This window comes from Saccopteryx bilineata, chromosome 3, assembly GCF_036850765.1.
Source record: "Saccopteryx bilineata isolate mSacBil1 chromosome 3, mSacBil1_pri_phased_curated, whole genome shotgun sequence".
In the NCBI taxonomy this organism is placed as follows: domain Eukaryota; kingdom Metazoa; phylum Chordata; class Mammalia; order Chiroptera; family Emballonuridae; genus Saccopteryx; species Saccopteryx bilineata.
The window spans coordinates 162,033,197-162,060,462 of NC_089492.1; the positions used below are offsets into that span (position 1 = coordinate 162,033,197).

General features: G+C 38.4%; 1 protein-coding gene across 1 annotated transcript in view; it reads right to left on the reverse strand.

Moving 5' to 3' along the window:
- The window catches only part of SPAG17 (sperm associated antigen 17), a 301,342-nt gene that overhangs the window by 111,910 nt on the left and 162,166 nt on the right, over positions 1-27,266 (reverse strand). The window contains exons 19-23 of the mRNA XM_066268112.1: positions 21,062-21,243; positions 8,874-8,965; positions 4,509-4,748; positions 3,427-3,538; positions 674-832 (exon numbers count right to left, since the gene is read on the reverse strand). Coding sequence (XP_066124209.1) covers positions 674-832; positions 3,427-3,538; positions 4,509-4,748; positions 8,874-8,965; positions 21,062-21,243 — 785 coding nt within the window. The remainder of the gene's footprint in view (positions 1-673; positions 833-3,426; positions 3,539-4,508; positions 4,749-8,873; positions 8,966-21,061; positions 21,244-27,266) is intronic.

The following is a 27,266-nucleotide window of genomic DNA, read 5'->3' on the forward strand; positions in this document are numbered from 1 at the left end:
ATTAATTAACTCATCTTCTTTTTCAGGTATAACCCACATCACATTGGGCAAAAAATAATTAGTTTCCCCATTGGGTGTTGGCTAGAGATGTTAAATGGTATTATCAGGAAGTTTCATGGTGTACTACCAATGGACATTCATTCAGAAGCCTCATCTATAGACATGTAGAGATGCCCATAGACAAATTTAGGTTTCTTCTCTTGTCCTTGCAACTTAAGAAATTTGATACTACAGGGAGCCTAAGCAGAAACAGCTCGTTTGCAATGAATTTTGGAGAGAAGTTAAACCTTCAGTGAGAATCAATTAATGAGGATCTATTACAAGTGCATAAAACAAAATTCAGGCCAGAATGGACACTGCAAAATCAATGTTCCTAGATAAAGTTAGCCAGAATAGGCAGACTCTGTATGACAACTGGAGTCAAAGCTGGGAGGCCAGAGGGGGCAAATCAAGGAAGCAACCCCCTATAGATGGGCTACATATATAACACATACATATATATACATTACATTAGGGAAAATGCATATAACCAGAATGGCAAACACACATTGGTTACCATAAGGAAAATTACATGCTAAATGTGAAGGCCGCACATGTATTTTTGTCATGTGGATGGGTTGCACACCCTGCTTTAGTATTGGCCACACACTGCCACAGAGATGCCTCTGCTTACCTGTTTCAGTATTTTGTTCTTCCTCTCCTTCTTTTGTCTTATCTTCTGAAGAGTAATTCCCTTCTTCTTTTTCCTTTTTCATAATTTTCTTAGGGTCTTTTAAATGAACTATAAAATTGTGTTTGTCCTTTTTCACTTTCACTTTGATAAAAGTTGAGCCTGGGGAAGAATTAGGGATCAAACATGGGCTCGTTATAATGCCCTGTTAAGCTCCTTGACAAAAATCAAAATAATGCAGCATAGAATTCAAGCCAGGGAATGGAAATACCTAGGATGTCACCCTTTTCATAAAAAGATGCCTATAGGAATGATGGTGGAATTATAGGAATAAATGGCAGGTGGATCAAAGATATTTGCAGCCTCTTTATTAATATTTCAAAGCAAATCACAGAAGAGAAAATAAATTGGTAGAGGCTAATATATACCTATACTCAACTTTAATCACAAGAGATAGTTAATGTGAGAGTTTTAAAACTTATAAATAAAGAATTACATAAACATTAGTTATAGTAGTTATTATTGCTAGTAAGAATTTTCCTAACAATACATTATCTCTTCTAGTATTGTGACTCATTTTTGTCTCCTCTTCAGCTTTCTTCTTTGATTTTTAATCCAGTTTAATTGAACTATTATCTCTCAAAATTGATAGGATTAGGATGAAAATACTGTATTTACCATGAACCAATTGAAACTATACTGTATGCATATGCAAATATATATATTTTTTGTATTTTTCTGAAGTTAGAAGTGGAGAGGCAGAGAGTCAGACTCCTGCATGCGCCCGACCAAGATCCACCTGGCATGCCCACCAGGGGCGATGCTCTGCTCATCTGGGGTGTTGCTCTGTTGCAACCAGAGCCATTCTAGCACCTGAGGTAGAGGTCATGGAGCCATCCATCCTCAGTGCCTGGGCCAACTTTGCTCCAATGGAGCCTTGGCTGCAGGAGGGGAAGAGAGAGAGAGAGAGACAGGAGAGGGGGGTGGGGGGAGAAGCAGATGAGCGCTTCTCCTATGTGCTTTGGCCAGGAATCAAAACTGGGACTTCCACATGCTGGGCCGACGCTGTACTACTGAGCCAACCAGCCAGGGTACAAACAGTTTTCTAAAATTTTAATTTATTGATTGATTTTAGAGAGAGAGGGAGAGAGAGAGAGAGAGAGAGAGAGAGAAACACTGATTTGTTGTTCCACTTGTCTACGCATTTATTTGTTGATTCTTGTTTATGCCCTGACTGGGGATCAAACCTGCAAGCTTGGTGTATAAGAATGATGCTCTAACCAACTGAGCTGCCAGGCTAGGGTGCATGTACAAATCTCGATAAGAGTGAGCAATAATTGTTGAAAATTCTATTACAAATAGCATTATAAAAGTAGTCTAGGGCTTTTCTCAGTTATAAGTCCATTTTTAATTACTAATAATTGTACACTATACTCAGGGATGATATTAAAATATTAAATACTAATACATATGACAGTATAAATAAATAAATATGCACACTTTTACATTAATAAAAATCTCATGTTTTAAATAAACAAACCTTATATAATAAAATGGTCTGACATTCTTTAAATAATGAAATAATTGCAGGTCTTTCTGTTTTAAAAATCACTGGTATGATACTTTATTTGATAGTGGCAGGTACTATCTAATGATGCTTCCACTTGAGTCATGATTACATGTAGGGAATAGTATCTAACTTTTGCAATGGTTTCCTCATTTAATCAATAGTCATCAGATGAAAAGAGAGGAAGGAAGGAAGGAAGGAAGGAAGGAAGGAAGGAAGGGAGGGAGGAAGGAAGGGAGGGAGGAAGGGGGAGGGAGGGAAGGAGGAAAGAAGAAGAAGGGGGAGGGAGGGAGGGAGGGAGAGGGAAGGAGGGAGGAAGGAAGGAAGGAAGGAAGGAAAGAAAAAGAGTGAAACAAGGAAGGGGAAGGGGAAGGGATGGGCTGGTATCATGGATAGAGTGGGAGCGTGGGTAGGAGGAGCCCATGTGGTCCCTTGTTGGGGCACATAATCTTGTGGACATTTAACATGGTCCCTCACATCCTCCACACTGACCTATTTACAGCTCTCACAGAGCATGCTCCCTGTCAGACAATAAGTTGTACAATAAGGCCTGGGTCCTCAAACCCACCCGAGGGATTCTTAAAACACAGTGAAGAGATAAGCCCTGCAAAATGCCTCTGATAGGTTCCCTGGTGCCCTATCTGCATTTCCCAGGGAGGAGTTAAGCATTATCCTTTAGGATTTTGCAGACTAGGTTCCCTGCAGCCCATTGGCCCCTTGGCCTTTTAAAGACTTCTGAATCCAGAGGTGACCTCTCTATTGCTAAAATAACTGGATACCAGCAGCAGCATGCCCCATGCTCTGCGCACCAGAGCCCAAACAAGAAATTTGCTCTTAACTCACAGTATGTGCTTGGAATTTGGAATAATACTATGTGTGGTAATTAATATTATCAACTACTTGTTTATTGCAGTTACTATTACACTATTTCCCCATGATAGAGAAATATTTCAATATTTTAACAACTGGACCTTTCTGTTGTGTGTCCCAGTTAACTCCTCAGGTGGCATGTACCTCACAGAGTCGATTACAACAGAAGAATGTGAAGAAGAAAATATTGAGTGTGGTGTATACACGAACAGTGGGAGGCACATGCTACTCTCAGCTATCACAGACACTAAGCAGTACAAGAGCTCAAGGTGACCTGAAATGGGTAAATAGCCACTAATGGGCTGCTTTCAAAATGTACCTTTTTCAAATGTGGTCTTTTCTACTTCAATTTGTCCTCCATCTGAAGGATACAGATAATAATTTGTTCCTGAGATTTGGATGGGCATATCTCCCATATTGTATCCATGAAACTAGAAGAGAAAACATCACACTTTGAATGTGGAACTGCAGTCTACAAAAATCAACTCCCCAGTGTGAACCAATTAAAGTTGCCATAAGCTTAGTTTCTGCTGAATGATTTGTTTGTCACTGTAGACTCAGCGATCAGTGCCTACACTATGTTTAGTACCTCCTGTCATGTTACAATGACAGGCAGAACTAAAGGCAGTCCATGATACTAAACTGTTCACTGGAGTACTTTCACAACCTAGTGAAATTCAATTCATTGTCTTGTTGCCAAGGCAGTGCAAGAAGAAATCAATTTCTATTTCATTGGTTGTTAATTTTCTGTTTAAAGTAAACTGATACATTGAGCCCTATTTATACATTAACACATGAAAATGTAAAAGACATCTTTTACAGTGTTGCTAATAGAGCACAGAGTGATCCTGATGGATAGTAAAGCTTGAGCAATTGCCTTAGCAGAGTAGCTAGGAAGGACAAGGGCTACCTACATTTCTTTCTTCCCCACTGCCCCCTGTCCATCATGGGGTTTTCCTCATAAAACTGCTTGAGGGACAAATCAAAAGGGAAGGTTTTACAGAAGCATACGAATAAAAAACATGGGTCTCTATAGAGAGGCAACTGAATGTAGTCAAGTCATGTCATCTGAGACAGATAAAGCCAACCTTTGACCTGTCACTTTTGCCTATTTAAATTGCTACAAATGCTTTTGTGTCAAATTTCCATCTATACTGTCCTTAATAATGTAGCTTCATGCACTCAAGAAAAACTGGCCTGAGGGTGTTTCCATCTTGGAAGTTGGCTACAAAGGGGGTCCTAGGTCTCAGAGGCTGGAGCTACAGGTCTGACATCAACTATACTAGAAGGAACCCCAAACCCTTCTGTGGTAGCTGTAAAAATGAGATACCTAAGAAGAAGCTCTGTTTTCCCCCCAAACAATTAATGACCCAATAAAGCTTTTTAGAAAATTGACTTTACCGGGTAAACTATGTCAGGTTTTGGCTCCTGGAGGGGCTCCTCTTGCATATCTGAGAGATATATCTGCTCTTCTTTAGATTTCCCCCTGAAAACAGATTTTTTCTTCAGAATCCTACTATCTTCTTTCTCTAGCTTTTCTTTGTCTTTCTTTTTACCACCTTCCTTACACTTCTTTTCTGCTTTTTTTTCTTCCTTTAAGCGTTCCTCTTCTGCTAATCGATCCTGCTCTTCTTTCCATGCCTGTAGACACATCAAAAATTGTAACAGGATTATGAAAGAAATTATATCCCATTAGAGTCCATATTGAAGAATGTTCAACCTGTTTTTTGTAAGTGGTATCTGACAAATGAAAATACTGGACTAGAAACCTCAGGCTCATCCTTGATCCACCTGCTCTCACCCAACTCCTCTGTGCTGAGCCCTGCTTGTCCCTTCAGACACGTCTGCACTTAAGCGTCTTCTTCTGCTCTCTGGTGCTATTTTCTCTAGTGCAGGTCTTTTTATCTTTAGCTTCCATTATGGCATCAGCCTCTTAGCTGGTCTCCCTGCCTCCTATACTTTTCAAAATTAGCCAAACCCCCAATTTAGGCACTAAACATGGTTAATAGCAATATGGTAGACTAGATGTCCAAAAAAAATTTTTGGTATAAAACATTTTTTACAATTATGGAAAAGACTATAAAACCCATTATTGTGATGCACAGCAGGGCTGGCATTTAAGTATAAGGTGTGAAAAGGCACTAATTCAGTGAGGGAGGGGAGCACGGGAGACAGCAGCTTCCCAGGGGCATCTGCCCACCCCGGCAGCTTAGAACTTGGTTTTCAATGGGTTCTGAGGACTGAAAGTATAGCCTGGGAGATCAGATCGGAGACCTCTGAATAGATCATGTATTTAAAAAGAAATGACAACTTCTTTGGGTGAACTAGAAAAAGACCTTGCCCCATAGAGGAAGGTCATGGGGTCCAGCCTGCTTCCTTGGCCCTGAGTCAAAGTGCCATGGTGGGGGAGTCTCCCCTGAGAACTCCTAACCATGAGCCAGTCCGCAGAGAGATCTGTGGTCAAAATGTACATCACCTTAACACTTTACACTAAAAATGTTGTGGGTTGATAGGAGCTCACAAATGTAAATCACAAAACATGAGGGAATAAGACAAAAGCAAAAACCTGAAGGAGAAACAAACTATGAGATTATATCTGCAAAGGCTGTGGATACTGGAATTATCAAATAGAGAATATAAAATAAGTATTTTAATATGATTAAGTAAAGAAAACTAGGCTTCAAAAGTGTAAGTAAGAAACAAAAGCGTATAAAAAATAATAAGGTGAGTCTGAAAGCCCTCCTGAAAATTGAACAGAACTTTTGAAAAGGTAGTTTTGGAAGAGATGTCAGCTGAGACATTTCCAGAGTGGATGAAAACCACTAATTCTAACCTTTGAAAGGCCCAATAAATCAAAAGCAGAATGTAACATTCTGGACCTAGTTCATACTGACTTGAAAGAGTTTATTATTAAATTTTCAGGAATTTTGCAAGCTGGTTGTTAGTCACAGCCATTATTAAAAATTAAATGCAAAAATAAATAACATTAAAACAAAGGCAATAAATACTCAAATATAACTACCTTCCTAATTTTTTTGTTACATCTCATTAGTATCTAAGCTCTTGATGCTATGTATCATTGAGTACAATATAGTGTTGTACTACTGTATATTGCTTCCAAATACTTGTTCAGTGACATCATATTGGTAGCTTGAAAGCATCTGCGTGGAAGTATTTACACTATAGATATCGGCAAATGCTACAAATCAGGGATTGATGGCTAATTATCTAGTCTTAAGAAAGTGATGGAGAAAATGTTAATAACTCAGATTATATTTAAAAGTGTGTCATGCTTGGAGCCGTTACATTGTAACTAGCAAAAAATTGAGGAAATATTTTTTCAATATTTAAAACTATTATCTGATTCAGCAAAGAAGTTGCTTATGTCATTGATGAATCAATGAGATATATCCCTTTGTTGTTCACTTTTGTCTGACTTGTTCACTTAAATGAAAATATCAATCAGCATTTGTATTAGAACTATACTTGTGTGTCAGTTTTAATTGTAAGTTGGCTAAGGACACACGAGCTTATAAAGGCTATGATAGCATCCTATGAGAATAAAGTGACAATGTAATTTACACTAAGAAGTATTCTGTGTTTTATTATTTGTCAATTGTGTGTTATATATACTAGGAATATCAATAAAATTTAGAATAAACATGCATACACACACTTTATTTTTCTCTGACAGCTATTACTAAACATTTAGCAGAATACCACTTAGTCTTTTTAAAGTAGCTAGAGAGGAAAGATAAACTGTCTATAACAGAATGACGAATTAGTCTGACAATTAACTTACTAATAACTACAGAGTCAGTCAGGGAAATGTGGAACAGTACCTTGAAGATACTAAAAGTCAATCAAAAATCTTATAAAATTACATTTAATGAATAAGAGTAAAAGAAAGCCATTTTCTGGGTAAGTAAAAACTGAGGTTTAATAGCAACAAATCCCCACTGAAGGAAGTTCTGAAGGAACAAGATGTGAGGGGAAAGGCTCAACAAAACAGGTAAGTGTGCATTGACTTTGAAAAACACAGACTATGCAGAATATTGACAATGATAATACATAATTTTTGGGAACAAGATAAAACAAGAGAAATCTTAAAAATAATTTGAGAGAGAAATTTAAATAATTTTAATAATTCCTTGTATTGCCCTAGAAGAAAAGTAAAGATCTTTTATGAAGTTTAGATTTCATTAGATTATATATATAAGTTGAATTTCTAGAGCAACCATGAGTAGAATAGAAATGGAGTGTTTATATTCAAACCTTTTCCTATCAAGATCTAGATAGTAACTATTTTAGGCTTTTTGGATCAAAAGGCAAAATCAAGTACTCGTAAAATGACAGTCCATTTAGGCAAAAGAAAAGGAAGACCCTTACATTATACTATTAAAAATGAATTTCACATATATTAGAATAAAAAGTATATCTATGAAAGCATTCTAAGAGATTGCAGAAAAATTAATGTGTAATTTCAGGGTAGAATCAACCCAATGGAACCAAAACCATAAAAGTCCTGAGACCATAAAAAAAGTGATAGCTTCTGAAAACTTTTTTTTTGGATAAGCTATAACATCCATACAAAAAAAAAAAAAGCACGACTCCTAAGTGAATAGATAGATAACCACCATCTAGTAACTACTTCTGTTACCACAATCAGGTCAAGAACAGACTAGCCCTGGCCAGTAGCCCAGAGGACAGAACATTGCCCTGGATTGCTAAGGACAACAGCTTGATTCCGGGGTCACTGGCTGGACCCTGGTTCCACTGGTTTGAGCTCCAGTCAGGGCACATATGAGAAAAGCAATCAATGGCTGCACAACTAAGTGGAAGAATGAATTTATGCTTCCCTCTCTCTCTCTCCTTTTCTCCTTGTCAAAAAAAAAAAAAAAAAAAAAAAAAAAAAAAAAAAGAAAGAAAAAAAGAAAGAAAGAAAGGAAAAAAGAAACAGACTATCTCTAGCTCCCTAGAAACACTCCTTTTGCCTGCTTACCATGAATTTGTGAGATTAATTCATATTCCTTTCCAGAGCTGCATAGTATTTTACCATATGACTAAATTACACAAGGCTGATGGACATTTGAATTGTTTCTGATTTGGGAGAATTAAAAATAATACTGCAAGAACAATTCTGTGCATGTGTCTTGGTGCCCATGTGTGTACATTTCCATTAGGTATATAGTATTTAAGAGTGGAATTATTAACTTTAGTAGATATATATCCAGCATTCCAAAGTGGCAGTGCCAATTTATACCTCACCCAGCAGTTTATGAGGATTTTCTTCATGTAGTTGCCAAAATTTGGCATTATGTCTTTTAAATTTGATAAAAAATTATTGATCTGACTAGGCAAAAGTTAACTATTTCTATATAGAAACATAAATGGTATTATTTAATAAGGTAATTATTTAATAAATTTAGATACATTCAAATTATAGTATTATAAAAAGCATATATTACTTTTATAATAAAAATTCCAATTAAAAACCAAGCAGCTGTCACAGAAATAGAGAGTAGCAAATCTGACCAGGGCGCTGCCCTGGATTTCGGTGATACAGAAATGAATGACACAGCTTCCCTTAAAGGCTGATTGTCTGGTTGAGGAGACAGCTTGGTGGAGAGAGTATTTTTTTTATTACCGATTTAAATATTTCTGAACATGTAGCAAAAAGGTCATTTTTTCTTATACCACACGAGCTATCACCAAAATATTTTGAATTTGTGATTACTCGGTGTCATTTGTTTTTTCTTAGATTACCTTGAGAGAGCCTTCTAAAATGAAAGACATTTTTTCCTTCTCTTTTTCTTTTTCTTGATCTGTTACCTCTGATTTACTCCCTCCTTTGTTACCTATAACCAGAGAAAATTAAACTTCTTAGTAATTCCCTAGAATAAAGCTTCACAGAAGGACCAAATGTCTGGATGGTAGGGATATCAAAGGCTGTCAAGTTCAGCTCCCCACCCAATCATCTCTGAGCTCATTCTTCCAGCTCCAGAGTAGGCACCTGAGGGGAACTGACCTCCTTTTGGCACGCAGAACTCACCATCAGTGGAGGAAGCAAATTCCATTCTCAGAATGTTGAGCCTTTAAAGCTTTTTATTGGACTGGACCCTCTCCCTATAACTTTAACCACTTAATCCTAGTTTAACCCCATAAGACCACACAGGACAAATCTTTCTCTTCCACACTGAAACCCTCCTCTTGCCATTGTAGCCCTTCTGTTTTGAAGGTTTACATCTTTTCTGACTTGAGAAAACTTGAACTAGATGCAATACCTACAGACTGTATTTCAATCCCAAACTGGCCATTTTCTGGATTTTCTTAGGCACCTAGTTCTGTTCAGCAGCAGAATAAAGAAAAGGCAGTGGAGCCACAAGTTTTTCTTTCTAAAAAGCAAATGTGGCCCTAAAAAAGATTGTGAGAGGGTGGCCCTACCTCTCTGTCTATATAGTCCCATCTATTATTCCACCATTATAATTATACTTAGTGTTCTCCTGCTAAGCCCCATCAGGAAGACCCAGTTGATAGATAGATTATATTATACAACCATTATGGTGATCAGAGAAAAATTCATCATTGACTTGGTATGCTAAGTTTTATTTTAGAATCAAGCCAAGCACAAATTCCTCTGGTAATTAATGAGGTTGCAAAAACTTTGGAAATTATATTGCTTTGTTTCTTGATAAGAAATCCCTCTCAACTTTGACTGTTAGAAATAGTGATTATTAAGATGAAGTCCATTCTCTTTGCACAAACCCAGTGAAATATCCTTATTTTCCAGATGAATTACCTTGTTTCATGTTTTTAATCAAGTACCATTCCTTTTTTTTTAAGGTGAGAAGAGGGGAGATAGTGAGGCAGACTCCCCCATACACCTCAATTGGGATCCACCCTACAACCCCATCTGGGGCCAATGCTCAAGTACTGAACTATTTTTAGTGCCTGAGGCTGATGCACTCCCATGGAGCCCTCAGAGCCCAAGGCCTCACTTGAACCAATTGAGCTACTGGCTGTGGGAGGGGAAGGCAGAGAGAAAGCATGAGAAAGTGGGGAGGAGGAGAAGCAGATAGTCATCTCTCTTATGTGCCCTGACTGAGATTTGAAACCACGACATCCATATGCCAGGCCCATGCTCAATCCACTGAGCCACTGGCCAGGGCCAGTACCTTTCCTCTTTGTCACCCTCTTGTCCCTTCTCCATGGCATCAAAGCCATGAAAATTAACATCAACAAAAAATAAAGATATGTGTTGATTCAACATCCTGTGAAGTCCCTGCCACCGGTTCCCAAGAATCCCTTTTCCCTTTAATTTTAGATTCCTACCCTCAGTTAGTCTCAGGACTCTTTTGTTTGCTTTTATAAAGAGGGTCTTGTTTTAACCTCACTGTTGGAATCTATAATTACACTAATGAAAACATACTGACTGAGTTTACTTCATATATTGTCAACAAATTTTAGATAACTGAACCTGTGAATCTTACCAAAGTAAAGATACTTGTGTGGTAAGGTACCAAAAAGCTGCAAAATTAATATTGATATTTTAGGAAGAAAGGTCAGGCTTTCTGTCCCATCCTTTCCTTGGGTTGGGGAGGGAGAAGAATGTAGAAGTTTCCTGACTTACAAGGACGATGGGTCATTTAGTTTTAACTATAGAATAAAGGTTGTCTGAGGAACTTCTTTTCTCTTTCAATAAGAGACAGAATTTACATATCACCCTACACTGATTTTTGGCTCTTCCTCCCTTCCTGGAATCCTGAGAATAACATACCTCTAGGCAAAGGAGGGAGATAGACACTAAAAGATTTGTAAATGTCTTTGATTGTATTACCTTGAAAGTTTTAATGTTCTTATGAATCCCCTAAACAAATGTTATAAGCCCGTTAATAATTGTGCCATGATGTCATGCTCCCCCCAGCCTGTATGTGATCAAGGGTATATAACCAGCCTCTGAGATGTATTTGGTGTGCACAATTTGGGTCTGCAATGCCCCATGTTAGTCATATGTGGCCGGCATATTTAATAAACCTCTTCCTTTAATAAAACCTTTCAAAATTCATCTGGACTTGGTGTCTGTAAAGCCAGTAGCCAGGGCCACCATCACAGCAGCCCGGCCCATGCAGGTTCGCATTGGATTCGGACAGTCAGTAAAAAAACAACGGAGCCAAAAACTGATGGGCCATTATCTTTAATCCTAGCTTGCACCGGCGGGCAAGTAAAAACACACACTGGGCTCCAAAACCCACTCACATTCAGTGCTCACAAAGCTACTGACTTATCCGAGTTTCCTAGAATCAAAGGTTTCTAGCTCACCAGACTTATTCACCTCTGTTCCCCATCTCCTCCCTTCTCCCTGCACAAACTCTGCACAAACTGGCTTCTCACTCAACACTCCGCCATCTTGGCTGCTTCTCCTAGCCTCCTCCACATGGCTTTTCTCTGCTCTCCTCTCTGCTCTCTCCTCTAATGATAATCTCAGGAACCAAGAGAGCAAGCTCCCCTTCTGCCCCCATTTTATAGTGTAGAAATCAAAACTTTAATCCAATATACAAAATAGGGAAGTCTCTAATACAAAGTCACCTATCTGAGGCATGATGGGATTGTACCACCCCACATCAAAAAGGGTGGGAAAGGCTTAATCCTAAAACTAAGCCCCAGGCTACAAGGATCCTGCCTGCCCACAGCCCGCCCCCAACACACATTAATATCAACTGGGCGATGGCTGCCACGTGGGCAGCGCCATCTTTAACAAAGTGAGCATAATATATTTTATCTGCCCAACAGTGTCTCTACGTAAACCCATGGAAGTGAGGTATGGTACTTTACAACACTTGGGAATATGCGGAGATAAAGGTGATGGAGTAAGTGGACATTCCAACTGCCACCACCCAGGACCAAATTGGACCACAACTTAATTTAAGAATGTAAAGCCAGTAGCTACAGCCACCATCACAGTCGTCTGGCCCATGCAGGTTTGCATTTGATTTGGACAGACAGTAATAAAACAATGAAGCCAAGAACTGGTGGGCCATCACCTTTAATCCTAGCTTGCACCCAGTGGGCAAGAAATACACAGAGTGGGAAAACACTTCCCTTTTCATTCAGGGCTCCCAAAGCCACTGACTTATCTGAGTTTCCTAGAATCAAAGGTGTCTACCTCATCAGCCTTATTCACTTCTGTTCCCCATCTCCTTCTCTGCACAAACTCTGCATTAACTGGCTTCTCCTTCAGCACTCAGGCATTTTGGCTGCTTCTCCTCTCCTTCATGTGGCCTTTCTCTGCTCTCCTCCTGTATGAGCTCCTCTGCCCCATTTTATAGTGTAGAAATCAAAATCTTTAATCCAATATACAAACAGGGAAGTCTCTGATACGAAGTCACTTATCTGAGGCATAATGGGATTCCTCATGAGACTGCACCACCCCACATCATGCAACAGTCAAGAGTGTGGGGAAAAGCTTAGTTTTAAAACTAAGCCATAGGCTATAAGGACCCTGCCTGCTTACAGCCTGTCCCCCACACCCAATGCAAACTATAAGCGAGCAAACATATACATCATATTTACAAACTTATTTGACCAACAAAGAACAATCAACTTGAAAAACCAACTTTGGACTAAACTAAGAGGAGTCTATAACCAAGGATCACCAAAGAAGCCACACCGAGACTGGTAGGAAGGATGGAGATGTGGAAAGGGCTGCCCCTCTCCCAGGAGCCAGCATTGGCTGAGGATCCGAAGGGACTCTCACTGTGGTGGGGCCACCCTGAGAGGTGTGGTTGCTCAGCACAAGGCCCGGAGCCTCAGTCCAGAGCCCCAGAGCCTAGAAGAGGCACCCAGACAGCATTTGGTGGTGAAAAGAGCCAGGGCTTCTGTTTGCGAGAATGAGATGGAGCTCTCAGAGCAGAGACACAGGCTTCATTCTAAAGTCTAGCGCAGAAAATCTTGTTTGCAGTCACTTACTCGGGGCTCCAGTGGGGGAGAGCTGAGAGGACTAGAGTTGCTTGAGGAGAGTGTAAAGTTGCAGGCCTAGGGAGAGACACTGTGGGGGATGGACACTGGAACCCCTGTGCTGAGTCATTCTCCAATACTGCAGTTGCCATTTTTCTTGGGTGGAGCAGTCTCCTCTGAGTGGCATCAGCCTGGGGAAAAGCAACTGCTCTGCCCTTGGGAGTCTCTTCAGCCCCAGTCATGGAGACCGGATCATGCTGAGAAGCCAGGAGATGGGGGACTGTCAGTTTTCCGGTGTTGAGGCTGGAGCTTTCACCCACATGCTCTTCAGTCTAAGACTGGTGCTTCGGCCCCAGGAGAGACTCAGTAGAAACTGTCCAGACTGCGGGCAGACCACACCTCTGAGTCTCAGAGGCCACATCCTACTGAGTTCTGTAAAAAAAAGTCTGGACAGACTGACACCTGAGGCCGAGGGGTGGAGCCACACTAACCACCCTTCCTAATCCGTGAATTGCCACAGGCTCTAGAATCTACCAAAGGATTTTCAGTGGCTGAGCCCAATAAGCAGGCAGCAGACAGAGGCTGCAGGAGGCAGGACTCATGGAACCTTGGCTTTTTAAGTGAACTTTCTCCCAGGCCCAGTGTGGATAAAAGCCAGCCTAGGTGAGCAGCTTGGTATTTCCCTGTGAACTTAGGCTCAGCAGAGGTAGCCACAAACTGTGGGTTGCTTGTACCTCCAAGAAGGTTGCTGAGGATCAGGATCAGTCATGGGCAGTATCTTCCACTGGTCGGCATCAGGTTTCTGCCAGAGAGGCCCAGTGCTGGCACATCCATTGGCTAGCTGTGGAGAGCATTGGTTCAGGACCTAACAACCCTTGTAGTGGGGTATCCTAAGGAAGGCCTGCTCACACCTGGCCCAGCTGGGGTGAGTTCTGTTCTCTGTGATCAGCACCGGCACAGCAGCTCATGTGCATTGGAGAGGGTGGAGCTTCACAGTCAGCTGTCCTGGGTGCTGGATATCCTGCCCCACTGGGCTAGATTCCACAGGGAGAAGGGAGAGCAGCTTAGATCATGGACATTTAAAGTATGGGTCCCTGTGAGTCTATTGTTGGGTCTGGTCTAGGGGCTTAGACACTGTTGGGCAAATAAGTTTGTAACATGTGTTTTTTAGGTTTGCTTGCTTATATTTTGCATTGTCCTGGGCAGCACCATGTGTATGTAGTCTGTGAAAGTATGTGATGCTTGCCCTCACGGGGGCAGATTGCAAATTGCGTATTACCTTCCTGCTTAAGAGGGACCATTGTATTGCTAATGTTTGCTGGAGAGGGTTTTATTCCCCCATCCTGAGTTTTGCAGTAAGAGAAGAAGGTGTGCAGAGATGGAACCAGAGCTGAGGGGCTTTGGGAGCTCCACTGAGGCTGGTGGGGGCCTTTGATTTCAGGAGGAACAGGAGAAGATTTTCTGAGTTGTGGAACTGGAGAATGCATCAGAGCTTTGGAAACTCTGAACGAGAGGAAAGTTGTCTTCCCTGCCTGTTTGCTCATCTGCCAATATGAGACTTTAATAAGTGGAATGGCCCACCATTCTTTGGCTCCACTATTTCTTTACCCTCTGCCCGAATCCAATGAGAACCTGCATGGCCATGACAATGGCGTGGCCTTACAGCCACTTTCTTGGGGATACAGTCAGCCCCAGGAGAGGACTCTCAGTCTTCCTCCCTAAGACCAGGGTCTCACCAGCTAAAAGAACTTCTGCCAAGGGGACTTTTAGCCCCACTTGATCTAAACCTGCTGCTTACCTTGTTGGGGAGAAATAAAAGTTGAGTGTCCAGCAGTGGCAGAGGGATTAAGCTCTAGAATAGGGGCCACATTCCCCGTACAGAGCTCCTGACCAAGAGACCCTTGAAGTAGGGGGCCCCACTAACATTGTATTCCCAACCTCAGGTGCACTAACCTAATAAGCTTGCAAAATATAGAGCGGTTGGTTTGGTGAGACCAGTCTGAGCCCACACCACAATCTTTCTACAGAAGACTGTCAAAAGACCAGGCAGCTGCAAGAGAAGGTGGAGCAGCTGAAGAATGGAGACAAATCTTACGAAGCTTGGTGCTTTTACAGAGCTGCTGTCATTTCTAAGCAGGAGGAAGCTGATCCTTATACATAGGTTGGCACCTCCCATACTATTTAGGCACAGAAAACGCCAACATAAACAGTGAAAAGAGCAGTGGCTGCAGACACGTAGCCCACAGCAGGTTACAAACAATGGCTGAAGCCAAACCAAGAAGGTTTAGAACCAACACAACTGGTAGTGGGTGGCAGACCGGACCAACCCTAGATTTAGCTAGCTACATTAGCAGCATGCCCAAATGAGGAGTCTAGCAGGCACCAGACACTGTGGAGAATAAAGATACCCAACAGGACACACATTGCACAGTGTGTAATACACATGATCAAGGTTGACCCTTGGAGCTAGCCAGCCTGAAGGATAACTGTACCCATGAAAGGACCAACAATATTCAATACTCACATACAACAGGAGGGAAAATAGTACCCTCAAGAAACATTCCTAGAACAAGGAAAACAGATGGCCCTAGAGATGAATAGCACCAAGCCCATCTTCCTCATAAGGACATCACAAAAATTTCAAAGTCAGACAGTGCTACATAGACAAAATGAGCAGACAAAGAAATGCAATTCAAATGAATCAACAAGAGGCATCCCCAGAAAAAGAACAAAATAAAATGGAAGTAACCAAACTACCAGACTTTAAAATAATGAATTTTAGGATGCTCAAGGATCTTAGAGCAATAATAGATGGTGTTAATAAAAATCTAAATAAAGAGATAGCAAACAGCAAAAAGGACATTAAAATCATAAAAAAGAACCAGTCAGAAATGACAAATACAATATCATAAATGAAGACTGCAATAGAAGGAATCAACAGCAGGCTGGATGAAGCAGAGGAGCAAACCAGCAATTTAGAGGACAAGATAAATGAAAGCACAGAAGCAGAGCAGCTAAATGAAAAGAGGCACAAAAAGACTGAAAAAACTCCAAGAGACCTCTATGACAACATAAAAAGAGACAACATCCTCATCACAGGGATGCCTGAAGGAGAAGAGAATGAACAAGGGATAGGAAACCTATTTGAATAAATCAGCTGAAAATTTCCTTAAAATGATGAAGGAAAAAGTGACAGAAATTCAAGAGTGCAGAGAGTCCCATTAAAGAGGAACTTAAAAAGGCCTACACCAAGACACATCATAATTAAAATGCCAAAGTTAAGAGACAAAGAAAGAATACTAAAATCTGCAAGAGGAAGGCAGTTAATTACCTACAGAGGAGCCCTCACAAGGATGATATTCAACTTCTCAACAGAAACACTTGAGGCCAGAGGGATTGGCAAGAAATGTTCAAGATGATACATAACAAAAACCTATAACCAAGACTACTTTATCCAGCAAGGCTATCATTTAAAATTGAAGGAGAAATAAAAAGCTTTCCAGACAAAAAACAAAAAACAAAAAAACCAAACCAAACAAAACAAAAAAAATCAAAGAATTCATTACAACCAAACCAGTACTGCAAATGTTAAGGGGCCTGCTGTAAAAAGTACAAAGGAAAATAATAGAGAAAAAGAGGATTGTAAATTTAAAGAATAAAATGGCAATAAATAAGTATAATACATACATATCAATAATAATCTTAAATGTAAATGGATTAAATGCTCCAATCAAAAGACATAGGCTAGATTCATGGATAAGAAAACAGGACTCGTATATATGCTGTCTACAAGAGACCCACCTCAGAACAAAAGATACACATAGACTGAAAGTGAAGGGATAGAAAAAAATATTTCATGCAAATGGAAATAAAAAGAAAAGCTGTGGTAGCAATACTTATATCTGAGAAAATAGCCTTTAAAACAAAGGCTATTGTAAGGAATAAAGGAGGTCACTACATAACAATAAAGGGAGCAATCCAACAGGAGGATATAACCATTGTAAATATTTGTGCACCTAATATAGGAGCACCTAAATATATAAAGCAGATTTTGATGGACATAAAAGGGAAGATTGACAGCAATACCATAAGAGTAGAGGATTTTAATATCCCACTAACATCAATGGACAGATCCACAGAAAATTAACAAAGAAACAGCAGAATTAAGGGACACACTAGATCAGCTGGAATTTTAACTGATATCTTCATAACCCTTCAACCCAAAGCAGCAGGATATACATTCTTTTCAAGTGCTCATGGTACATTCTCTAGGATAGACCACATGTTAGGACACAAAAAAAGTCTCAATAAATTTAAGAAGACTGAAATTATATCAATCATTTTCTCTGATCACAATGGCATAAAACTAGAAATCAACTATAATAGAAAAATTGAAAAACATTCAAACACTTGGAGGCTATATAGCATGTTATTAAATAAGGAATGGGTTAACAATGAGATCAAGGAAGAAATAAAAAATTTCCTCAAAACAAATGAAAATGAACATAAAACAACTAAAAATTTATGGAATACAGCAAAAGCAGTCCTGAGAGGGAAGTTCATAGCACTACAGGCATACCTTAAAAAGTAAGAAAAAGCTCAAATAAACAATATAACCATGCATCTAAGAGAACTAGAAAAACAACAACAATAAAGCCCAGAGGAAGTAGAAGGAAAGAAATAATAAAGATCAGAGTGGAAATAAATGACATAGAGGTAAAAAAAAAAACAATACAAAAGATCAATGAAACCAAGAGCTGGTTCTTTGAAAAGGTAAACAAGATTGACGGACCTTTAACCAGACTCATCAAGAAAAAATGAGAGAGGATTCAAATAAATAAAATTAGAAATGAAAGTGGAGAAGTAACAACTGACACCGTAGAAATACAAAGAATTGTAAGAAAACACTACGAAGATTTATATGCTGAAAAATTGGACAACCTAGGTGAAATGGATAAATTCATAGAAACCTACAATCTTCCAAAATGCAATCTGGAAGAATCAGAAAACCTAAATAGATTGATTACACAAATGAAATTGAAACAGTTATCAAAAATCTCCCGGCAAACAAAAGCCATCCTGGACCAGATGGCTTCACAGGCAAATTTTTACCAAACATTCAAAGAACTAACACATGTTCTTCTCAAGCTACTTCAAAAAATTCAAGAGAAGGGAAGAATTCCAAACTCATTTTATGAGACAAGCATAATCCTCATTCCAAAACCAGGTAAAGACACTACAAAGAAAGAAAACAATAGGCCAATATCCCTGAGGAACACTGATGCTAAAATTCCCAACAAAGTATTAGCAAACTGGATCCAGCAATACATCAAAAAGATCATACATCATGATCAAGTGGGATTCATTCTGGGGAGGCAAGGCTGGCACAACAAATCAATAATTGTGATTCATCACATAAACAAAAGGAAGGATAAAAATCATGTGATTATATCAATAGATGGAGAAAAAGCATTTGATAAAATCCAGCACCTGTTCATGATCAAAACTCTCAGCAAAGTGGGAATATAGGGAACATACCTCAACATGATAAAGGCCATCTATGACAAACCCACAGCCAACATCATACTCCATGGGCAAAAATTAAAAGCAATCTCCTTAAGATCAGGAACAAGGCAGAGGTGCCCCCTTTCACCACTCTTATTCAACATAATTCTGGAAGTACTAGCTACAGCAATCAGACAAGAAGAAAAAATAAAAGGCATCCAAATTGGAAAATAAGAAATAAAATTATCATTATTTGCTGATGACATCATACTGTACACAGAAAATGCTAAAGTCTCTGTCAAAAAATTCTATAAGGTGGCAGGATATAAAATTAATATTCAGAAATCAGTGGCATTTTTATACACTAACAATAAACTGTCTGAAAGAGAAATTAAGGAAACAATCCCCTTCACTATTGCAACAAAAAGAATAAGTACCTAGGAGTAAATTTAACCAAGGAGATAAAGACTTGTACTCAGAAAATTATAAGACGTTGAAAAAAAAAAATAAAGGAAGATACAAGCAAGCAGAAGCATATACCGTGTTCATGGATAGGAAGAATAAACATCATTAAAATGTCTATGCTACCCAAAGCAATCTATAAATTCAATGCAATTTCTATTAAAATACCAATGGCTTACTTCAAAAATATAGAACACATATTCCAAAAATTTATATGGAATCAAAAAAGAACACGAATACCCTCAGAAATCTTGAAAAGAAAAAATACAGTGGAAAGTATCACACTTCTGATATCAAGTTATACTACAAGGTCATTGTAATCAAAACAGCTTAGTACTGGCATAACAACGGGCATACAGATCAATGGAACAAAATAGAGAATCCAGAAATAAACCCACATCTTTAAGTTCAATTGATATTTGACAAAGGAGGTAAGAGCATACCATGCAGTAAAAAGACAGTCTCTTTAATAAATGGTGTTGGGAAAATTGGGCAGGTACACGAAAAAAAATGAAACTAGACCACCAACTTACACCATTCACAAAAATAAGCTCAAAGTGGATAAAAGACTTAAATGCAAGGTGCAAAACCATAAACATCTTGGAAGAAAACAGGCAGTAAACCCTCCGATATCTTTTGTAGCAATATTTTTGCTAATTTATCTCCACAGATAAATAAAATAAAGGACAAAATAAACAAATGGGACTATATCAAACTAAAAAGCTTTTGCACAGCAAAAGACACCATGAACAAAATAAAAAGATAACCCACACAATAGGAGAACATTTTTGCCAATACATTTGATAAGGGGTTAATAACAAAAATTTATAAAGAACTTCTAAAACTCAACACCAGGAAGGTATACAATCCAATTAAAAAATGGGCCAAGGAACTGAATAGACACTTCTCCAAAGAGGACATACAGATGGCCAATAGGCATATGAAAAAATGTTCAACGTCATTAATCATCAGAGAGTTGCAAAGTAAAACCGCAATGAGATACCACCTCACATCTGTCAGAATGGCACTCATTAACAAATCAACACACAACAAATCCTGGCCAGGGTGTGGAGAAAAGGGAACCCTCCTGCACTGCTGGTGGGAATGCAGACTTGTTCAGCCACTGTGAAAAACAATGTTGCATTGCCTCGAAGAATTAAAAATAAAACTGCCTTTTTGACCCAGCTATCCCACTTTTAGGAATACATCCTAAGAATACCAAATCACTGATTCAAAAAAAGATATGTACCCCAATGTTTATTGTAGCATAGTTTACAACAGCCAAGGTATGGAAACACCCCAAGTGTCTATCAGTGGAAGAGTGGATTAAAAAGCTGGGGTACATATACACAATGGAATACTACATGATCATGAAAAAGAAGGAAACCTTACCTTTTGTGATAACATAGATGGACCTGGATATTAGTATGCTAAGTGAAATAAGCCAGGCAGAGAAAGACAAATATCATAAAATCTCACTTATATATGGAATCTAATGAACAAAGTGAATTGAGAAATGGAATAGAGGCAGAGGCGGGGTCAAAGGAACCAGAGGGACAGCTGTCAGAGGGAAGGGGGATGAGGGGATGGGATCAGAGAAGGTGAAGAGATTAGTGAAATTATATATACATAACACATAGATACAGATAACAGGACAGCAAATCCCAGAGGGAAAGGGAGGATGGAGTCAGGGGTAGGGGGGCAAAGGGGGTGTAACAGGGAATATGGGGGTAGGGGATGAGGGTGTTATACTGAGTGGGACACCTCAATCCATGTTAACACAATAAATTAAAATTAATAAAAATTAAAAAAAAAGATACTTAGCATTTCCCTAACATCACATTTGATCTGGCAGGAAGTGGGATTAGTATCCCATTCAGGTATGATCTAATCATATTGGGAATGCAGCTACTCTGTTTTTTAGAGAAAGTTAAGAGTCACAGCAATGTTGTGAGCAACTGTTTAATCCTATGATATTGATTAAAAAAGAGGAGAGTCTCTTTGGACTTGTATTAGTTCAACTGCTTACTTACTTTTAGATTTTTTAATAGAATACGGTTTGCTAGAAGAACCAGTTTTGCTACTAATAGAAGATTTCAATTTCAGCTCACTCTTGGTCTTACTGATTTCCTCAGCCATTTTAGATTCCTGATATACAGCTTCTTCTTGTATGATCCAATCTTGGATGAATTTTGTAACAAGTTCCAAAAAATTTCTTAAAAAAGCAAAGAAGAGTAGATGACAATTGAGCTATTATTAATTAAAGTCAACAAATACTTAAGGTAATGATTGAGCAGCCCTGGCCAGTTGGCTCAGTGGTAGAGCATCAGCCCAGTGTGTGGAAGTCCTGGGTTCGATTCCTGGCCATGGCACACAGGACAAGTACCCATTTGCTTCTCCACCCTTCCCACTCTCCTTTCTCTCTATCTCTCTCTTCCCATCTCACATCCAAGGCTCCATTGGAGCAAAGTTGGCCTGGGCGCTGAGGATGGCTCCATGGCCTCAGTCTCAGGTTCTAGAATGGCTCTGGTTGCAAACAGAGCAAGGGCCCCAGATGGGCAGAGCATCACCCCCTGGTGGGCATACCAGGTGGATCCCAGTTGAGTGCATGCGAGTCTGTCTCTCTGCCTCCCTGCTTCTCACTTCAGAAAAGAAAAAAAAATGCTGATTGAGCAAATGGACTAATCCTAAATTGTCCATGTAACAAATATAACAGACTTAGAAATATCCTGGATGTATTTTGTACAAAGTAGCCAAATGCAAATACCCAGTGAGAATATGAAAAATGCTTAACTTCATTCACAACTAAAGACACTAAATTTAAAAGATGAGATATCTCCACCCAAGTCAAGGATTAAAAAGTTTGGTAATACCAAGAGTTGATGACATTTTGGAGAAAAAAGTCACTTTTAAGACCATGAGTTGGTGAGTTTTATGGTAAATCTCTTTTTAGGGAAATTTTATAGTACAATAAAAACTTTTAATTGACCATCCTCTAAATGATTTGCTAAGCTAACTGAAACACTTGAGTCTTGCTATAAAGCTTACTAGCTTGTGCACACCCACTGTGTCCCTATGGTGCCCAAAGCTGCTCCTGCATGCATGCACAGGGCAGAGCTACTGTTCACCAGGACTCAGTCATATCTGTTTCCAAATCCATTTGTCCTCTTTATACTGGTTATTGTAATTATTTTGAACTAAATGCTATGGATACTTACAAATGAATGTCCAAAAAAAGTTGTTTCTGAGGAAATAGGTTGAAATATATAGGTTTGATGATAAGATTAATCATTGTCATTTGTGGAAAATAAAGCCTAATTTTTTTTAAAAAAGCTAGATGGATTCTACACTTAGATTGCTTTACAATTTTCTTTAATTCTTGATCCCTTTTAAGAAATAAACTGAACATTGTAGACTATGATTTATTGTACTCAAAGTCATTTGAAAGGTAAAACATTGCAAACTCAGCATGTCCTGAATGTGCTTTCCATTTTCCACTCCAAAATGCCCTTCAGAGCCCTGAGCTTTGTACCTTAGCTGATGGCAGGTCTACACTTCCAGTTGAACAGGAAGTTAATCTTGTCTAGTCTTATTTCCCCACACTTTTTTTTTTAAGTGAGAGGAGGGGAGATAGACAGACTTTCACATGTGCCCTGATCGGGATTCACCCGGCAACCCCTGTCTGGGGATGATGCTCAAATCAACTGAGATTCCCCCATGCTTGGACTAGCCAAGCTAGCCTCAGTGCCCAGGGTGATGCTGGAACCAACTGAGCCATTGGTTGCAAGAGGGGAAGAGGAAAGAGGAAAGAAGCAGATGGTCTCTTCTCATGTGTGCCCTGACTGGGGATTGAATACTGGATATCCACATGTTGAGTTGATGCGATATCCACTGAGCAAGTTGGACAGGGCCTCAGACTCCTCTTGCTATTATAAAATTCAAATAATTTTTAAAAACATATATTCAAAAACTGATTGTTCTCACTTCTTTTACTGCTATCTTCCTGGTCTAAGTCACTATCACCTCTTGCTATGACTGAAGCAATATCTTTCTAAGTGGTTTCTCTGTTTTTACCCTTCACCCCCTGTAATCTATTCTCAACACAGAAACTAGAGTGATCATTTTCATTCTTAAGTCAGATGTACATTTCAACCAAAAACCCAGAATCCAGGGATGGAACTCCCATTGGCAAGAATGCAGATAAAAAAAATACTGGGTCCAAGAAGTAATAAGGACCCTGATTAGATTGGAACAACCTTGATGTCCCGGAACAGAGATTAGGATTCTGGGCACCAGCCATCCTGCCTCATGACTCCTATGGGATTAACTACATGCAGCTCATTGTACTAACCTCCCCTGAAAAAGTATACACACAGCCTAACCAGGCGGTGGTGCAGTGGATAGAGTGTCGGACTGGGATGTGGAGGACTCACATTCGAGACCCTGAGGTCACCAGCTTGAGCGTGGGCTTATCTGGTTTGAACAAGGCTCACCAGCTTGAGCCCAAGGTCTCTGGCTCGAGCAAGGGGTCACTCGGTCTGCTGTAGCTCCCCCCCCCCCCATCAAGGCACATATGAGAAATCAATCAATGAACAACTAAGGAACCGCAACAAAGAATTGATATTTCTCATTTCCCTCCCTTCCTGTCTGTCTGTCTCTATCTGTCCCTCTTTCTGACTCTCTTTCTCTCTCTGTCACCAAAAAAACCCAAAAAAACAAAACAAGTATACACACAGCCTTCACAACCAAGATAGTAAGGCAGGCTTTGGGCTAGACTATGCCTTCTGTCTTCTCAGGCTGCTGGCAATCATAATTAAAGATGCGTGTTTCTCTCTCAGACCCAGTCTCTGCTTATTGATTCTTGCAGGTGTGGGTGACTCCAACCATGGACTGATTGTAGTCTGGTAACAAAATGGTATTAATACTCATTAACTCTGTATATAATACAAAAATGATTAAATATGTGATTGAAAAGAGTAAGTGTAACCTCTAGAAGAATATAAATAGAATGTATAACTTTAAAAAAACCACATGCAAAGCATAAACAAATAATCTGAAAAAAGAAAGAAAAGGGATTAATCTTAAAATAGAAATATATTTATAAAATTGAATGGTAAGAATGAGGCCAAACACATTATCAATAAGAATAAAAGTGAATAGGTTAAATTATGAGATTTTTAATATTTTTATAATTATTAAAATCTTTTTAAAACAGAGGCTCTGAGTGGCTAAAAATTTCAAACTGATATTTAAATACATGTATCTACAAATCAAAATGATATAGAAAAATAAAAGCATGGCAGATGCTGACTAGGAAGCCAGAAGAAGCCCAGGTCCATAACTTTTGGCAAGAGCTACACTACCCTGAGACACTGCCCAACTCTAGATTTCTTGTTACAGGAGAAAAATAATCCACTTATTAATTTAATCATGATAGTCAATTTTTCTTTAATACAATGAAACACAATTTCTAGTTGACATGTAAAATGACTGAGAAAGTTATATAATTAAATTCTTATATAAAAGAGAATTTTCAACATTATTAATATCAAACATGGTTAAATTAAAAATGAATACTGAAGGACGTTTTTATCATGTTGCAATCTATTAAAGAAGGAAACTTCTAAAAATAGTTTCAAAAATAAATTTATACATACATACACAGTACCTATACAGAACAGAAAGGAGAAATAGACAAAGCTATAACCATAAAGACAGGCATTAGTACATCTCTCTTGGAAACAAATGTTAATCATGAGAATACTGCATTTAAATGTGTTCCAGTAGACTGGAAAATCTAGAAGTCATGCATGATTCTACAGAAAAATATAAATTACCAAAAGTAATTGAAGAAGAAATAGAAAACCTGAATAAAGGATGAACTTTGGAAGAACTGAAAAGGCTGTAAGTAATCTATTCTCTATCCTTTCACAGTATCATCTCTCCTATTGGGCTCTACTCTCCATCCCCTAGAAAACCACTAGCTCAAAAAGGCTTTCCATGTGAAGTGTTCTTACCCTTCATGAAATAATATACTACATTATGTAAGCTTCTATATGTATCAGCAAGGGATTAGCAACAGGGCCTTGGAAAAGAACCTTGCAGTCCAACTTCTGACAGTACTGCCTAATTTCTGGAAACTATGGTTAAGATAAACATGGAATGTTCTGTTTTGTGTTATGCTCTGAAACCCCAGATCTGTGGGCTTGCACCTCAATGAGGCAGCTGAGAGTTGGCATGTAGGTCTTGGTGGGAAACTGAAGCTGTAGCTTCTTTGGATGAAGGGATGCCACAGGACCTCGTGCTCATCTTCAGGAGCCATGTGCAAACATGGGGATGAGGAAAGCAGAAGAAGCAAGTGTACTGTATTGGGGTAGCTGCTCAGCCTCTTGATGAAAGGAAAGTGCTGGCTAAGCTTTATTTCCTGCCCTGTATTCTTTCATAAAACTAAATGAACAAAGAGTTTGATTAAAGCCTAGGGAATTGTGCAAGTCTGGTTCTTAACTTGAACCCACAACCATCCTGTGCTAAAGAATCAGGTCATAAAAACTATTTAGAAAGAATATTATAAAAATCACTGAGAAATTATAAAATGTATTTTATAAAATAGATTACTGAAAGATAAAAATTATATAAATTTAACTATTTTATTAAGTGATAAAATCTAGGTAATAAATAAATATACTGGTATATTGGGTTTTATTACTTAATATGAAATATCTGAAGCAAAGCAGAACTCATGTTTTTAATTGGATGAGGAGTGGCAAAGGGCATGGCTTTTCTTTGGCAAAGGGGTGGGTTTACATAAGAAACTTTAGGGCTCAGCTCTTTTAGGAAAACTATAGTTTTTGTTTTTATTGTCAATGCTATCTTTTTCTTTTTTAAGCATTACATTTTCTAACAATTTCTTGTGGTGCACAAATGTGCAATTAAAAATACGATCTCGGGTAATTTCTTCCATTAATTCATATTTTCAATAGATTGTTTTGAAATTTTCCTGTGTAGATAATAACCTCAACTGTCAACGACATTTCCCTTTCTTCCCTTTCAATTCTTATACCTTTAAAGTACTTTTATGAGTTTATTTTGCTGATTTAGATCTTCATTAAATGTTGCATAGATTGGTAAAAATGGTTATTTCTGTCCTGTTTCTAATTTACAGAACATGTCTGTAACTGTTCCCATTATCATGATGTTTATATGTCCTTTTATATTGTTTAATTACAGTTGACATTCAATATTATTTTATATTAGTTTCAGGTACACAGTATAGTGGTTAGACAATGATATAATTTACAAAGTGATTCTCCTGATAATTCTAGTGTCCACCTGACACCATTTCTTTGATGATTCGTGATACTGAGCATCTTTTCATATGTCTACTGACTATCTGTATGCCTTCTTTGGAGAAATATCTATTCAAGTCTTCTGCCCATTTTTAAATTGGATTGTTCAGGGTTTTATTTGGGTTATGTTATATAAGCTCTTTATAATATTGTATATCAACCTCTTGTTGGATGTATCATTGGTGAATATCTTTTTCCATTCAATAGGTTGTCTTTTCATTTGTTGATGGTTTCTTTGATGTTTATATCTTAAGAGCTTCAGAGACATTCAGAATACAATGGGAAAATTCCTTTCAATGTATTGTACTTAAAAGAATTTAACTATCAATCAAGAATTATGTCCAGAGCAAAATTATAAACAAGGTTAAACAAAGTTAAAATACAGATATTTTCAATAGAAGCAAACCCAATTTTGTTAGCAAAGATCCTCATCATTGGAATTATTAAAGCCCTTACTTTAGGAAGAAGGGGAAATAAAATGGTAACATATGTTAAGTTACACAAACTTCAGCTTTAAAAACAAGTAATAACAACACTGTCTAATTAGCAGGGTGAATGATTATGATGAACTGAAGTTTTAGACTACAATAATATACAATGTGGAATTAGAATATATGAAATTAGAGTGTTCTATTGTGATTACATATTTGGGGAGAAGGCAAAGGCACAATGACTTTAGACTTTGCTGTTTAAAAATAGCGTATCATGATTTCTAAAGAATGAGCTAAAAGATGGAGTATATTACTGTCATTCTAGTAGAAGTAAAAATGTGAAATTAATCCAAATAAAACAAAGAAAAAATTAAAGTAACTGAAAAAAGGAAATAAAAAGGACAAAATTAAATGGTTGAAATTAATCCAAACATGTTAATTGAATTCTCAATTAAGAGGCA